This window comes from Ipomoea nil, unplaced genomic scaffold (genome assembly GCF_001879475.1).
Source record: "Ipomoea nil cultivar Tokyo-kokei standard unplaced genomic scaffold, Asagao_1.1 scaffold0782, whole genome shotgun sequence".
Classification (NCBI taxonomy): domain Eukaryota; kingdom Viridiplantae; phylum Streptophyta; class Magnoliopsida; order Solanales; family Convolvulaceae; genus Ipomoea; species Ipomoea nil.
In genome coordinates, this window is record NW_017617210.1 from 93,791 (window position 1) to 112,171 (window position 18,381).

Below are 18,381 nucleotides of genomic sequence, written 5' to 3' on the forward strand. Positions count from 1 at the left end.
GATTCGATTGAAATGAATTGTATATTACATTTATTTATGCAGAAAATGTCTCAACGTAATCCACGGCAAAAGAATAAAAGGTTGATGTCCCGACCACCAATATCTAATTCTAAACGAAATCAACTACCAAGTTCATCAAATAATGTTGCAAACTCCAGCCCACCATCAAATAATGTTGCAAACTCCAGTCCACCATCAAGTACTTTACCACAATCCAGTCGAAATAGCGATTCAGAGCGTACTATATCAGCATCACCAGATAATGTTCCATCACCTCCAACTTCACCAAGCAATAGGCTCACAATACACCCCATTGGGAACAATTCTTAAGTCATATATCGATAATTGTAATGTGTTTACCTTTATCTCTAACATTTATAATTTGTTACATGTTTGAGCCATGCAAGGCAAATAGGGAAGTTATCGATTGCATTACTAAAATATTCACTGATGCAATAAAGTCATACAGTGCTGCAACTAGACATATGAAAGACATCTGGTTTAATGAGTTCAAGGTAAATGAGTTTGAAACTGCTATTAGTAAATTAGTTTATAATTGCTAAAGGAAACTGCTAATATGTATTAACAGAATACATGCATGCATGTAATTATTATTCCTTTACTAATTACAATTTTTTTTAATTTTATCAAAAAAGAAATTATACAAGTGGAATCCTAAAGATGAGGCAGTTATTCAGAGAATATTTCACCAAAAGGCTGCTAGGAGACTGTCTGACACATTGTATGAGGTTCGTAGCAAGTTGGCAGACGGTGATCCACCACTACAATGGATGCTTGATCCGGTTTTAGCTCAATACCGCATCATGTGGGATAAAGAGGACTTTAAGAAAACTTCCGAGAAGAATAAAAGAAACAGAAATTCGAACTGTGGGGGATTGGGACCATCGCTGCACACTGCGGGTTCAATTTCCATAAATGAGCATAGAAGAAGATTGGTAAGTCATTTGCTATTTAAATACATTTTATAGTTAAACAACAATATTAATATTTGGTTTATTGTTCTTGGATAAAAAGAAAAACTTGGTGAAGACCCCACGCATGCAGTGTTGTTCCAAGAAACACACAAGCGCAAAAAGACTAATGAGTTTGCTTGCAAAAAAGCTAAACTAGTAATGGTAAGATACTATATTTTCTTATTTTTACTTCATGACGTGACAATCATTGAATTACTCTCTACTTTGATGCTTCATTTGTTTGCTTTCACAAAGTTTCATTGCTGGACCTTTCCACTTATTACTACACATTTTTAAACAAATCTGCTTTTTTTTTTTTCTGATCATTTTCTGTTAACTGCCTTGTATGTTGTTTGCATTTCATTTTTAGCCTTCCTTCTATACTGAACTTGACATATCTGCTTATAGGAAAATCTGAGGATGTTCACAAGGCTTAGACTTTGAGGTTTGTTGGTATGGAATTTTTTTTTTTTCTGAAGAATTGACTATTACTGAGTCTGTTTGACTGTTTCTGTAAACAATGCATCTAAGATTTTTTAGCTAAGTATAAGTAGCTACATCTCCCCTAGTTGTACATTGAACACTTATTGATAGTTAAGGCATCCTACTGATATAATAATTTGCAAGTGTTTGTTCGTAGTTTATTAAATACACACTTAGTTTTAAGTTATATAAACTGTGTTCATGTGTTGTACTATGTTATATAAATTGTATTGTAGATACTGCTATATGCTTATATGTGTGGAAGTATGTTTTAGAAAAAAGTTAGGCAAATTCACATGCATTTGAATTTATCTACTGTATCGAAAGACGAAATGTTATAAGCTGTATTGTACATACTATTTATAGTATTCTGGATTGATCTTGGTTATTATTAGGTTTTCTTGGTTTAAGTATACAGTAGTATGTACAATACAATTCAGTTTAATACTGTATTATCAAGCAGTGTTTTCCTTGGTTTAATTAGCTTAATTGAGTGATGGTAGGCAACTTCCTTGTTTGAAAAAATATGGTCCCTTTTATTTGAGTGATTGTAGGCACTAGACAGTGCTGTTAAATGCAAAAATAGATGTCAAATCTGCCAAAGTTCATTTAGTTAAGATGATAGTGGTTTAATCTTATTATCTTTTGATAATACATGTTAGAAATGAGGATGGTTTGCATGGTTGATTAGTAATCTTATTATTCTTTGATTATATCCTTCGAATATGTGAATATAGGAGGTTGCAGCTGAATAAAAAAAAAAAACTCAACCTGAACTTGGAGATTCAAAGTATGGTTAGAGGCAACCGGCGGTCTCCAGAAAGGAGGGAACGTTTTTGGATTCGGATCGCACACCCCACACTACTTTCCTGAGGTTGTGAGGCAAAAGAATTCCAAATCTGGGCAATCATCCTCTCATGTAGCTTGTGAGGAAAAAAATTAAGCAACTACAAGAAGAGAACAAGCAGTTGAAGGACAGATTTGCATTGATGGAAGCTCAAATTGTTGCACTTTGTGGTTCAAATCAGTTGTGTTTCCAATCTACAGATCCAGTCGGTAGCCATGAAAGTAGTGGTGTTGGGCTAGATGATCTTGGAATGAATGATGGCACGCAATCTCCTATGCAAGAACAATAGGTCAAGATTCTAACTTGATTTTTATGCTACTTGTGATGTAGGAAATATTTTGATTTGTATAGTAGCATTTTAGAATTGGAAGCTAGTGTTTTGAAAGAGAATGTTAGAATTGAAACATTATGTGTAACTAAATTTGTTATTTAAATGTATAATATTTGTAATGTTATGAATTTATTACTTGTTTTAAAATTGGCAAAGCAGTGGAAAATTTGTAGAAAAAACAAAAAAAAAATGTATTTTTTTTAAAAAAATATTTACTGGTTGCTCGAAAAACAAATTCTTGGTTCCAGATTTCCGACCTAGGGTGGTTGGAAATTTGGAACACAATCTTGGATCTGGATTTTCCGACCACCACGGTTGTCGGAAATCACGGATCTGTCCAATTCCAAGCTCGTCGTTGTGTTCCGAAGACTCTATATAAGATGGTCGCTACTCCCGACCACTCAACAAGGTAGTCGGAAGTACCGACAAGGCGTTTTCCGAATCCCCCAAATGGTCGGAAGAGACGTTTCCGGCCAGATTTAGTCCATTTCTGACCACTTTCGAGTGGTCGGAATTTTGTTGTTTTCCAGCAGTGTTTGTTATTCACGAATCTATTAGGAGTAGCTACTATAAATATGAGTTGTCCTTTACTTTAGAATTCAAGCATTCAACATTAATCTTGTGAGGTATGAGAGTATTTTGAGAATAGAATACTAAATTCCCCTAGAAAGTAGTACATGTTTAGGTTTCAATAGTTTGGTAGGAAAGATCATTCTATTGTGTAATCTCAGGTTCCAAACAGTGTACTTTAAATATTGAGCTTTTAGGGATTTAGGTAAATTCTCAAATTGAGAAGTGTCTCGCAGATTAGGGTTGTTTGCCCGAACTGTGTTACAGATCGTTTGTGTTACAACGTCAGTTTCAACATCACTGTGTGCTACGCTTTACAAATTTTCAATTGGTATCAAAGCCAAACTGCTTAAGTTACTAGCAGGATCCTAATGGAGTTTCCAAGAGAAGGACTATCAAATACAGAAGGGATACAATGCTATGAGTGCAAAGTGTTTGGACACATCCAGTCAGAATGTCCAACATACTTTAAAAGGAAGAACAAAACATATGTGACAACACTAAGCGATGACTTAGACAGTGAAGAAGATACCAACACTAATTTCGTAGCATTCACCACAAACATGAGAATGACAATGGAAACGAAAATGATATACAAGAACTGCTAGAGTCATATACACAGCTGCATGCTAAATGGGAACAAATCATCAAATTAAATCTTGAACTCATACATGAAAATCAGTTTCTAAAAGATGAAAAAGAGAGTAATGAAAAACGCCTTAAAGATACTCAGAATGAATTAATGGAGTCGAAAGGCAGAGAGGCCAAACTGTTACAAGAGATCAAGGCACTAACTGAGAGGCCTAGATCTCCAAATCCAGCATCCAATGAAAGTCATTCTTCTAAAATTCCTGAAGTGTCGCAACATCACTTCCAACACCGAAGGAGGATCAGATGCTATTACTGTCATAGACTGGGGCATATAAAAGCATACTGCTTCAAAACACAAAATGATCTATATTACAGACTAATCTCACAGTACAAAGCAAGAAAATCTGGGTAAGAAAAGATCAGAATGTTGCCTACACCTCCAAAACTAGCAAAGAACAAAACGTATGGTATTTTGACAGCGGGTGTTCAAGGCATATGACTGGAAATCCATAAAATCTAGAAAACATTTAGTATAAGAATGAAGAACATATTACCTTTGGAGATGGAGGAAAAGGCCAGATCATTGCAAGCGGCATCTTGAATGTCCGTGGGCTGCCTAAGTTGCCAAAAGTCCTCCTAGTACAAAGTCTGAAAATAAATCTAATCAACATAAGTCAGCTTTGTGAAGATGAACTCAAAGTAGAATTCTCTAAAGACAATTGCACTGTGTTTAATCAGAATCACAAGTGTGTCATGATGGGAAAAAGGTCCGCAAACAAATGGTATACATGGGATGGTGACCTATCTGGTTTACAAACAACCAACAAGCAAAAACAATCACGGCACCAACATATGGGACACATAAATTCGCATGACATCAAAGGGGACCAAGAAATATTCCTAGACTATTCAGGTTATTCATCAAACAGTAAGACTTTCAATGAAGACAGTACAATGAAATCCATGAATGTGGTTATTAATGACACAATTTCAAGAATAACCACTAATGATGACAAAAGTCCCAGAGTTTTTGAAACAACTCTTCCAACACCTCTGACTACTGTTATGAAGAATCACAAAACAGAAACAGAACCAGATGAAGAAAAGGATGATGGCTCTGCAACGACCATTATGAGCCCTGTTCTGATTTCATAGGAACCCTACCAAACTATTCAAGACGAACACAAACCACCTCCAACCTGTTTGTGCGAGACAGCCCTGGAGGGCGAAGGTGGTCTGGCGGTGGCAACGGGGCATTTTCCGGCGATGACTATGTCACCAGAAATTGGAGAAATTCCAGTTTAATCAAGGTTATCCCATGAAGATCAGATCGGATATTTTAGAGATCATTTGGAAGAGCTTTCACCGGATTTTGTGCTATTTCCATAAATTAATGATGGCGAAGAGTTAGTATGTTCAAAATTCCGGTCAGGAAATCTAGATGCGATCGTAAGGCAGAAGAGACCGATTGATGGAATCTCAGTGGATTCATGTTTGCATGGCCAGAATACATCTCCGATTAAAAGAATTCTCGACAGATTGTCTCAGCTTTGGCGTCACGCTCCTCCGATGTGCAATTTCCCTTCGGGATGTCGCGATTGAGGAGAAGTGATGAAATCAAAGGTGTTTGTGGTAATAACAGAGGAAGAATAAATCAGAGGAGAAATTGGCTATGATAAGCCGATTTAATTGGGAGGAATTGACCAGCAATGGATGTAATTAAGGCAGAATTTCGATCAAGCCTTCTTCTTGGGAGAAATACAGATTTGATCTTTGAATGCAAATACAATTGAAATACAGAGGGATCATTTTGGTAAAAAAAAAAATAATTAACAAATCATACTCAAAATAGCACTCACCAATAACAGAGATACATGGAATCAGGGGGGAGATGAGTCAAAATCCAAGCTCTTTTATGGAATCAAGGATTTTGCTAAAAATTTGACAAAGGGGAAGAGTGTTGACTCCAATTGTTTTGTCAAAGTTATGTGCAACAAGAATTCCAACTCTATAAAGGAATACCAAGCCTAAGAGGAGTAGTTATTGAAGAATACTAGTTCTAAAGGGAATTGTTATTGAAGTTTCCTAGTTCTAGTTTGATTAGGAATAACTTTGTTATTCACGAATCTATTAGGGGTAGCTACTATAAATATGGGTTGTCCTTTACTGTAGAATTCAAGCATTCAACATTAATCTTGTGAGGTATGAGAGCCTTTGAGAATAGGATACTAAATTCCCCTAGAAAGTAGTACATGTTTAGGTTTCAATAGTTTGGTAGGAAAGATCATTCTATTTTGTAATCTCAGGTTCCAAACAGTGTACTTTAAATATTGAGCTTTTAGTGGATTTATGTAAATTCTCAAATTGAGAAGTGCCTCGCAGATTAGGGTTGTTTGCCCGAACTGCGTTACAGATCGTTTGTGTTACAACGTCAGTTTCAACATCACTGTGTGCTACGCTTTACAAATTTTCATAACATATATATATATATATATATATATATATATATATATATATATATATATATATATATATATATATATATATATATATATATATATATAAAAGATAACCCTAAACCAAACATGATTATATTACATACCTTAATTTTAACCAAATATAGGAATCTAACATTCCTAGCAATCTAACATTACTTAGGGGGCGTTTGGTTCAGGTCATCTTAGATTACCTAGGTAATCTGAGTCTGGTAATGTTATATTACCTTGTTTGGTTCAAGTTATAAGATTACCTGGTAATGTTATATTACCTGAAAGCTGATGTGGCGGTAATATTTCAAGGTAATGTGATTACCCCCATTTTTTTAGGTAATCTTAGTTTACCTTGAATTATTCCAACTTTGTCCTTGTTAACTAATCCTTATATTATAATAATAATAATAATAATAATAATAATAATAATAATAATAATAATAATAATAATGAAATTAATATATGTTTATATAATCAAATATACATGTGTATATTTATATATTTAGTTTTTTTTAATATTTAAGCATTGATATACATTCATACATATAAATAAATACACACACATTATATATATATATATATATATATATATATATATATATATATATATATATATATATATATATATATATATATATATATATATATATATATATAAAAGAGTAAATACCTACAATGGTCCCTCGACTATAGCTAAATTTACAAATTGGATCTCGACTTTCAATTTTAACCAATTAAGTCCTTAACTTTGTAATTTTGACACGATTTGGTCCTCCATTTATTTGACTAGTTGTTGACCGTGATCGACGATCTCCAGAAGAACCTTCAACTCTCGTTGGAGCACGTGGAGGCCTCCAGGATGACGTTGCACCGGTTCGGAAACATGTCGTCTTCTTCGCTCTGGTCCGAACTCAACTACATTGAATCCAAAGGGAGGATGAAGAAAGGCGACCGAATTTGGTAAATTGCTTTCGACAGTGGATTCAAATGTAACATTGCGGTCTGGAAATGTAACCGGAACCTTAAAAACCAAACGATGGACCATGAAATTACATATATATCCTCAAAAATCACAGTCAACAAACGGTCAAATAGACAGAGGACCAAATTGTGTTAAAATTGCAAAGTTAAGGACTTAATTGGTTTAAATTGAAAGTCGATGACCAATTTGTGAATTTAACTATAGTCGAGGGACTATTTTGGTTATTTACTCTATATATAATTGAGGATATTATTGTAAATTGATACATATAACCTAAAATATAACCTTGAATCAAACAAAGTAATATTATAGGAATAAGGTTCAAATTGGCCACTGAACGTAACCTGAAAATGCAATTAGGCCACTGAACGAAAAAAAAAAAGTGCAACTAGGCCATTGAAGACTCAAAAAATGTGCAACTAGACCACTGAACTCTCCAAACGTATGATATTTTACCGGATAGCAGGTTACCATCAATTTTAGCAGGTTACCTGCTTATGTGGCAGCTTAGTTGGCATTTTTAATAATTTTTAAATAATTTTTAATAATTAATTTTAATAATAAATTTTTATAAAAATTAGAAAAAATTAAATAAAAAATAAAATAAAGTCGTTTTTATTTAATTTTTTTTTAATAAAAAGTTATTATTAAAATTTATTAAAAATTAATTAAAATTTATTAAAAATGCCAACTCAGCTGCCACGTAAGCAGATAACCTGTTAAAATTGAGGGTAACCTGCTATCAGGTGAAATTGCACATTTTTGGAGTGTTCAGTGGCCTAATTGTACTTTTTTTCGTTCAGTGGCCTAATTGCATTTTCAGGTTACGTTCAGTGGCCAATTTGAACCTTATTCCAATATTATATTACACCATCCAAACCAAACACACAAGGTAATCTTACATTCCCAACATCTTACATTACCTTCCTGGAGGTAATCCTATTACCTGGGGTAATTCAAGATTCCGTGAACCAAACGCCCCCTTAAGGTAATCTAACATTCCATGAACCAAACGACCCCTTACAAAATAACACTGGAAGATCAAATTTGAAAAAAAAAAATCATTAAATCATTAGGATCAAACTAAAGTAAATTAGTACCACGTACAAATTGAGAGCTGGTGTCCCTAATCAAGAAAAATATTACAAAGTCTTTTATTCATTAAATAATACTGAATTGACTGTTTGCCACGTAAATTAATTAAATAAAACTCCGTACTACATAATAGGAAAATTTTGATGTAAATAAAATATTTAGAACAAACAAATCAATAATATTATTTAATTAAGTTAAGGATAGATTAAAAAAGATAATAATAATAGTATATTACTCCCAATAGAAATTTTAAAAAGATAGGAAGACAAACCGGGCCCACATAGCGAGCAGAAAGGGCAGGTTTGATTAGACTCTACGCCGACCCTTCCCCACACGGCAAAGACGCCCCAAACCCACATTTCACACCCGCCTCTTTCAAGATGCTCCACGATTCCTTCCCGGCCCAGCTATACTGCTATCGCAAATTATGCTATGGAATCGTGTTCACCGAGAATGATGAACACAAGGCAAAACGACGTCGTTTTTAGGTAAAAAAAAAAAAAATCGCGGATGTGGAGTTAACGGCGCGCGTTTGATCAAATTATGAATTTTCTGTTATGAGATTATGAATTTTATGAAAATTCATAATCTCATAACAGAAAATTCATAATCGCATAACAGAAAATTCATAATCTCACAACTGAAAATTCATAATCTCATAACAGAAAATTCATAATCTTATAACAGAAAATTCATAATCTCATGGTTCCAAAGTGAAAGTGTAGGCATGGTTCCAAAGTGAATGTGCAGGCATGGTTCCAAAGTGAATGTGCAGGCATGGATTCATAATTTATGAATGTCCGTGATTTCGGACGGGAATATGTAGGCATGGTTCCAAAGTGAATGTGCAGGCATGAATTCATAATTTATGAATGTCTGAAATTATGAATGTAATGAAAATTCATAATCTCATAACAGAAAATTCATAATCGCATAACAGAAAATTCATAATCTCATAACAGAAAATTCATAATCTCATAACAGAAAATTCATAATCTCATGATTCCAAAGTGAATGTGTATGCATGGTTCCAAAGTGAATGTGCACGCATGAATTCATAATTTATGAATGTCCGTGATTTCGGACGGGAATGTGTAGGCATGGTTCCAAAGTGAATGTGCAGGCATGAATTCATAATTTATGAATGTTCGAAATCTTTGTTCACCTCAAATTAAAGTGAAACCGCAAAATGTGAAAATAAAGAAGAAAAGTCACGCAATTAATTAAGAAAAAAGAAAAAAAAAAAAAGATAACGGTGTACTAACACCGTTGGAACCGTGTTCACCATGAATGGTGAACACGGTTCCATGGCATAACGTCTGTACTGCTATTTACACTTTCAACCCACAGGCGCGTTATTCACAAATTATTCTGCAAACCAACATTCAAAAATATACAATTTATATACTGAATTTTACAATTTACATATTAAATGTTCACAATTTACATTTATTAATATCTTAATAGTCTGGGGCCAAAAATGAAAATTTCTCCAATTAAAATTTTACCTCATATCTCTCATCGTCCACCAAAATCACAGATCATTTTTTCAACTAAGTGACTAAAAATGCTAAAATATAAATCATTAACCTCTATTAAAAATTTAAAAATTACTGTACTGAAAGTGATTTATGTTTTTTTGGCACTAAAATGCTGTGTTGGAAAGTTATTTATGGAAAAAATAGAAATATAACTATAAAAGTTAAAATTTTATTAATAACCTAGTTCAATCAATATCCTTGAAGAGTAACAAAAATATTTTAAAAATTTTATAAATAAAAAGACAAGAATAACTAATTTATTGACAACTTGAAGAATAAAAATGATGAGACACATAATCATATTGACAAGATATTCGATAAACCCAACACTTTTATTACTCTCTAATTTATTTTGCTGCATTGACAGCTAGGGAGTAGGGGCTAGTGACATGATAATTGGGCATGATACTTGACTCAATCCGACATTTTTAGGATAGATTAAGTCTGTGCGAATGCGGATTAAATGTGTGCAAACGCAATTAAGTGTGTGTAAATGTGATTGATCTAGATTGGTCTAGGTGACATTGTGAGATCAAATCTTGTCCATCAATTTAATAAATTTAATGGTCTAGATTGATCTAGATTAAGTATGTACGAATGCGATTAAATGTGTGCGAACCCGATTGATCTAGACCATTAAATAAAATTAGATGGATGCACAAGATTTTTTTTTTTTTTTTTTTTATATTCCTCTTCAAATGCATATGGACATATGGTTGTCTCTTCGAGTGCATAGTTTTTCTTAGAATGCATATTTACTTTATTAGCTTCTCAAAAGAATATAAAATATATATGGCCAAGTTTCAATGTGGCCAGTCCTTAACGTGCAGGCGGTGTGGCCGCACCATTAAGTATGCAAACATGCACTAATAGTGTTATGCAACACACAACGAAAAGATGCACCAAAAAACATACCACTAGGTACGCATCACCACAAAATGCACCATTAAGTATTCATAGACGCACCACAAAGTGTTCAGAAATGCAAAATTAGGTGTGAGGAGGTATGGTGCATTTTGTTTTGTGTGTGATGCGTTTTGTGGTCTATTGGTACATTTCATTGTTGTGCATTTTCTAACATTATTTGTGCGTTTTTACATACCTAATGATGCGTTTGTACCTTCTACACATTAAGATATTGTCGCATTTGAGCTGATATGTATATATATATATATATATATATATATATATATATATATATATATATATATATATATATATATATATATATATATAGGGACGCACTCAGGTGCGAATAAGTGCCCAGGAAGGAAATGCGAACGAATCAGCACGCGACACGTGTCCTGATCTAATAAATTAAAAAAAAAACGCGGTGACATTTTCGTAAATAATTGAACATCTAGGTGCAAGTAAAATCATTTACAAGTGCATCTACTTTCACCTATAAGTGCATGTAATTTTTCCTTGTTAACATTCACTTCCCTCAACCATTCATTCACCTGGGTGTGCTTATAACTATTTGTGCAACTATTTATAACTATGTGTGCAACTACTTATAACTATAGGTGCACCGTGCACCTACTTTCACCTATAAATGCATGTAATTTTGCCTTGTTAACATTCATTGATCTGAGTTCAGCGGGTAGTAATACCCCTGAAAACCACTCGCAAACATTCATACACCTAGGTGCAACTACTTATAACTATGTGTGCAACTACTTAGAACTATAGGTGCAACTAAGTATTGATGCTCAGTGTAAATTTTTACTTGCACCTATAATACATTTTACATGCACTTGTAATACATTTTACTTGCACTTCGATGTTCAATTATTTACGAAAATGCCACCACATTTTTTAAAAAAATCAGTGTTTTTCATCCATTAGATCTGGACACGTGGACGGACAGCATCCATTCCTATTTCGCCTGGACACGTGGACGGACAGCATCCATTCCTATTTCGCGCCTGGGCGAGCCGTTCGCACCCGAGTGCAACTCTATATATATATATATATATATATATATATATATATATATATATATATATATATATATATATATATATATATATATATATATTAATTTACTAATTTATATTTATATTTACATAGGAAAAAGTTTAAATGCGGTGACGCCCTCCCGTATAAGGGAAACAGTGTTAACGAAAAACACCAACAGTATAAGGGAAACACACCACAACGAAATGTAAAAATACACAACACACCAAAAAAAAAATACATTATATACCTTCCTACCACTGAGTACCACTAACGATGTATTTCCGAACATTGTGTGGTGCTTTTAGTCATATTTAATGATGTGTTGTTGGTGATGCGTACCTAATTTGTGTGTGTTTTTTGTAGTGCATTTTCTGACGTTGATGGTGTATATCTTGTTTAACTATTGGTGTATTCTGAAAACCTTCGCACGACTGCACAAGAAGGGATCACCGCACCTGAACTCACGCATATATATATATATATATATATATATATATATATATATATATATATATATATATATATATATATATATTAAAAATAAAAAAGAAAATCGTGAATCAACAGTCCCAAGAAAAAAAAAAAAACGAATATCCGAATAAACCATAAATCCCAATATCCCACCCTAGTTGAATTTTACATTTCCGCAACCGCCTTATTTCCATAATTCTTCTGTTCACATAATCACTCTATAAATAGGCGCCGATCCTCTCTCTGTTTCTCTCGAAGGTGCCTACGAGTCTTCAGCATCTTCGTATACTTTCCATACCTTTCAGGCGTTCAAATCATGACTCAAACATTGAATTCTATCAACAATCGCGACAAACTCAACGACCTCAAGCAGTCAATCAAGTTTCTCTACAGTTATGGAGGCAGAATCATTCCTCGTCGTTCCGACGGCAAGCTTCGCTATATTGGCGGCTTCACTCGCGTGCTTTCGGTTCATCGCTCCATCAATTATGCAGGTTCGTTGAGGATTTTGTGTTTTTTTTTTTTTTTTTTTTTTTTTTTTTTTTTGTGATTTATTATTTTATTATTTTTGTTTTGTGGAATTGGAGTTGAAATTGCGTGCGGTTTGTGTAGAGCTGATGGTGAAGTTTGGGGAATCGTGCGGAGAATCTATGAGCTTGAGGTGTAAGCTTCCGTCTGAGGATTTGGATGTTCTGGTCTCGGTCAGGAGCGATGAGGATCTCGCGAATGTGATTGAAGAGTACGATCGCGTCTCGGCTGCCACGAATCAGGAGATGAAGATCCGAGCCGTGCTTTCCCCGATCAATCCGCTGAAAAAGGTCTCTCCTCCGTCCTCGCCAATGTCCTGTTTCGATTTTCCGGCGACGTCGAGATTGTTTCCGGTTAAAATCTCCGGACACCACTCGCCTCCGCAGTACAAGGCGTCATCGTCGAGTAGATGCTCCTCACCGGTTTTTGGATATCCAGTTGCCGGCGAGGGGCTTCGCCACTGTCATCACTGCAAAGGAGCAAGCCACAGGCCGCAGCACGTCTATACTGTTCCTCACGGAAACCGCAGCCAATAGGATCTCCATTAAACCACACAAAAGGGAAAAACATAAAAATTCAAAAACTTTACCAAAAACAATTTAACTAAGAAATATATACCAGATATTTTGATTGTGAATTGTTCATAATTTGTCCAATTTTTTTTTGCGGTGGATTTTTGAGATCCAGTTCTGATCTCTCAATTCTATTATCCATAATCTTCTGGATTCCTGCTTTCGTCGTTTTCGCATCTCGGGACGTCGACGTTAGGGCTCTGTTTCTCGCCGTCGAATTTTCCGTTATTTCTCGTGTTTGCCGTAACGTACTTCCCAAACGGGATTCCGTTACGATTGATGCCACGTATGACCCGTGTGGCACTCGCGTTTAGGCCCCACCATATTTATGGACCACATTTATTATACATTATTATTATTTTTTGCTTTATTTTTTATTTTTTTATTTTTCTATTTTGTTTATAATATATTATGCATGTATAAAATATTAACTAACTTCAATCTTTTTCGGTTTTGGTTAGGTATTTGCAGGTCATTATTGGTGGGAGGTGATTGGGACCGTAAACAAGTTGGGACATTCTTGTAGAGCGCAATTCTGGGAACAATTAGTGGGACACGTACACCTAATGCCATTATCAATCAAATCAATTAATTTCTTAATTGGATTTTATTCAAAGAGAACGATTAGAAACCAAAAAAAAAAAAAAAAAAAAGGAATTATGAATAAACAATCTCAACTATGGATTTGAAAAAAAAATTGGTAAACCTTTAGAATTTTAAAAGGAGTTATGCTAGTATCTCCTATGAAAATTACTTCATAATACAGTGTTATTTTTAGTATATTTAATTAGTATAATTTTATTTAAAAAAAAAACATACTATATAAGGTTTAGTTTAACATACTTCATTGAAAACATAATTAGAAGTTGGAGAGAAAGTTCTTATTAGAAGTTTTTTCTAAATTTAATTTTTAGATTAGTTAGTATTAGTATATGTAAAATATATATAACGTAACAATAATGTTTTTGTATTATTGTATATTAGTATTTGCGTCTGTGCGATGCACGGAATGGATTTGTTGTAATATATTAAGAATATTTAGATTGATATATAATTATTTAAAATATGATTTGGATCGTTTATATGTTAAAGCAAATAATTGTTCAAATTAATAGCTAATGTGTAGATGTACGCATGCGGTGCTGTAACTTTGAAGATTTTATTTATTATTGTTTAGTATTTTTATAAATTAGGCAAACGTGCTCATTCTTTAACAACTTAGTTATTCATTGTATGGAAAATATATTTTTTGTCTATATATATATATATATATATATATATATATATATATATATATATATATATATATATATATATATATATATATATATATATATATAGTAATTTTATCATTTAAAAGAACATAATACCACCGATTGTATTTAAACATTATTGAAATCTCATTGTTCTCATTGTATACGGCATTGATAGTAGCAAAAAATTTGTTAATCCTCGTCTATAGTTAACATCTTCAGTCCATTACGACGAGTGACTCAGGTGAAAATATATATATTCATAGAATATTAGTCAATTAGTAATCCTTTTATATTTTCAGTCAATTAGTAATATCATATTCATTTTCAGCCAATTATTCTTTTTTATTTTTATTTTCTGTCAATTAGTCAATTAGAATATCATATGTAGTGATATTTTTACCTAATTTTCGTTCTATTTTTAATTGATGATGTATAATATTATTATTAAAATATTTTCATTCTATTTTTAATTTATCTTTACTATAGTTTAAAATATACATTTACTACTGATGATATAGAATATTATTATTAAAATAATTTCGTCCAATTTTTAATTAAAATGCAATGATCTGACCATCTTTTTTTTTTTTTTTTTTTTTTTTCACTTTAGTCAATTATGAATAATTTTTATTTGTAGTCAATCTTTTTATATTTTCAGTCAATTAGTAATATCATATTCATTTTCAGCCAATTATAAGGGAAAATTGTAATTTATGCCCCTCACAAATAGGTCAATTATCAATGTTACCCCTGAATTATTAGTGATGTAAATGTTGCCCCTCAATTTTCAAAACGTGACATATTGCCCCTCCCCTGAATTATTAGTGATGTAAATGTGGTTACCCGTCGTCTTTCTTGTTCGTAGACCACATTTTTTTTCTCAATTTTTCTTTCTTCGATTGTTCTCCTTCCGTAGGCAACAATTTTTCTCCTTCTTCATATTAGGGGAGGGACAATATATGTCACGTTTTGAAAATTGAGGGACAACATTTACACTACTGATAATTCAGGGGTGACATTGATAATTGACATATTTGTAAGGGATAAATTACAATTTCCCCATTATTTTTTCTTTTTTAGTCAATGAGTCAATTAGAAATCAGATGCAGTGATATTTTTACATAATTTTCATTCCATTTTTAATTGATGATGTAGAATATTATTACTGAAATATTTTTGTTCTATTTTTAATTTTCGTTCTATTTTTAATTTACCTTTACTATTGTTTAAAATATGCCTTTACTATTGATGATGTAGAATATTCTTATTGAAATATTTTGTTTTCATTTTAAATTTATCTTTACTTGATGATGTAGAATATTATTATTGAAATATTTTCGTTCTATTTTTAATTTCTGTTCCATTGTTTAAATTTGTGAAATATTTATGATATAATTGTGATTTGATTTATTCTACTGTGTAATATTATAGTGAAAAATTAAAAAGTAATGATCTGACCATTTCCTTTTCCATTTTAGTCAATTATGGATCTCTTTTTTTTTCCAGCCGATTATTAATATATATTTTATCAATTAACCTAATTTCCGTTCTTTTTTCAATTTTTAATTTTCAGTCAATTATTAATATTCATTTCCTTTTTCAATTTACCTAATTTTCGTTCCATTTTTATTTGATAATGTAGAATATTATTGTGAAATATTTCTGTTCCTTTTTAATTTTTGTTTTTTTTTTAATTTACCTTTACTATTTAATATTGTTTGGGCTGGAAATCAGGTAAATATGATATTGTTTTTAATTATAGTATAGATTATAAATTAAGAGGGCTGGTCACCATTATTATTTTTATTATATTACGAATTAAAATTAGGATTTTTATTATACTTGAAAAATAATATTACCAATTATATTATAGAATATAATACCATACATAATATTACCAATTAATAGATTTTAGTTAATTTTCATTTTACATTTTCTTACCAAATAAGCCTTATTAATTATTTGACCAATAAAATATTTAAATAATTGACTACAAAAGTTTGGACAGGAAAAATTAAATATGAGAATTTTGATTATATATATATATATATATATATATATATATATATATATATATATATATATATATATATATATTAACTAAGTTATAATAATATAATAATTAAAGAATTAATTCCATGTACGGTCAAATTTAATGTACAAAAATATTAAGTATTTATTAAAATAATTGCCTAATATACTTATTTTATACTTAAGGTATAATATTATTAGTACAAAATAAATTATAGTTCTCTTTTTCCATGGAAATATTAAGTATTTACTAAAATAACTACCTATATATATATATATATATATATATATATATATAGTGAAAGGTTCCCGTGCGGTGAATGCTTCCCGTGCGGATGTGCGGTGGATTAATGTGCGTGAGATTTGTACTCAATGTACGTGAGTGTTGTGCCTAATGTGCCTGAGATTTGTACTTAATGTGCGTGAATGTGTAAAATGCAGCAGAAAATATTGATGTCAGCTTCTTCCCCATCCCCAGTAGAAATTTGCCCCCTCCCTGATGATGATGATGCGGAGGCGAGCTATGGTGGTTAAAAATTATGGGAATAATACAACAGAAATCCACACTTAGCTGTTGTGCAAATTTTACTGTGCGTGCGTCATTTATATAAACATTCAACTGCACTGAAGGTAGCTGGTAATCCAGAATCCATGGCCAAATTGAAGGAAGAAGTAACAAGAAGCTTCGGCGTTAATGTGCGTGAGTTTCTGTTATGCTTCCTTCTGAGATCGTAATTCTGAAATACGCACGCACATTAAGCACAAATCTCACGCACATTAAACACAATATTCAGGCACATTAAGTACAAAACTCACGCATATTAACATGACGCACATTAAGTACAAATCTCAGGCACATTGAGTACAAATCTCACGCACATTAAGTATAAACCTCACGCACATTAATCCACCGCACATCCGCACGGGAAGCAACAAATGCACCTGATCCCCCCCCCCCCCACTTCTAATTCTATATTTGATAAGCATAAAATTTGTGTATATATAGTTTAGGAAAATATTCATTATTGAAAAGCGAATATAATTTAAAAAGTCAATTATTAATTAGATTGCCTAATATAATTGCCCCACTAATTGATTCCATGCTACTAAAAATCATATATTTAAATATTTTTTTAAGTTAAATACATATTAACTGCCTTAATAAATAAATTAATTATTAGTCACATCTATAGTACTAAAAGTATTACTTTTAGTTTTTATAAATAAGACATAATATTATTCAATCAAAATAACAAAAAATAATTTGTTCACAGTACAAAAGATTTTATAATTGACTTAATAATTAACTATTAATTTTTACTGCCTAATACAAATTGTCAATTATTAAATATTATTTGTGGTAATTATTGTATGTCATGTAATACTAAATTTGTTAGGTAGAATTTTTATAATTAAGATATAATATTATTAAGTCAAAATTATTAAAAATATATAGATCCACATTAAGAAAAATCTTATTAATTTTGGATATTAAAACTATATATTAGGATTAAAATTGAAGTTATAAATAATTAAGTTTTAATAAATTTATTTATTTCCTAAGTTATATATGGTTAATAATGAATATTTTTCTATATTAGATTACGCTTATATATGGTTTACCCGTATTAACCATTACTATATTAGATTAATATATA

General features: G+C 31.8%; 1 protein-coding gene across 2 annotated transcripts; it reads left to right on the forward strand.

Moving 5' to 3' along the window:
* Positions 1-12,488: 12,488 nt before the first annotated feature.
* On the forward strand, positions 12,489-14,302 carry LOC109177003. Of its 2 annotated transcripts, XM_019326348.1 has the most exons (3): positions 12,489-12,830; positions 12,949-13,154; positions 13,898-14,302. In XM_019326348.1, exons 1-3 carry the CDS (start codon positions 12,653-12,655, stop codon positions 14,123-14,125), a joined length of 612 nt encoding a protein of 203 aa, XP_019181893.1. In that variant the 5' UTR covers positions 12,489-12,652; the 3' UTR covers positions 14,126-14,302. The 2 variants fall into 2 exon arrangements, with proteins under 2 accessions (XP_019181893.1, XP_019181892.1); XM_019326347.1 differs by lacking the exon at positions 13,898-14,302 and having other exon boundaries at positions 12,502-12,830; positions 12,949-13,573.
* Positions 14,303-18,381: the final 4,079 nt, after the last annotated feature.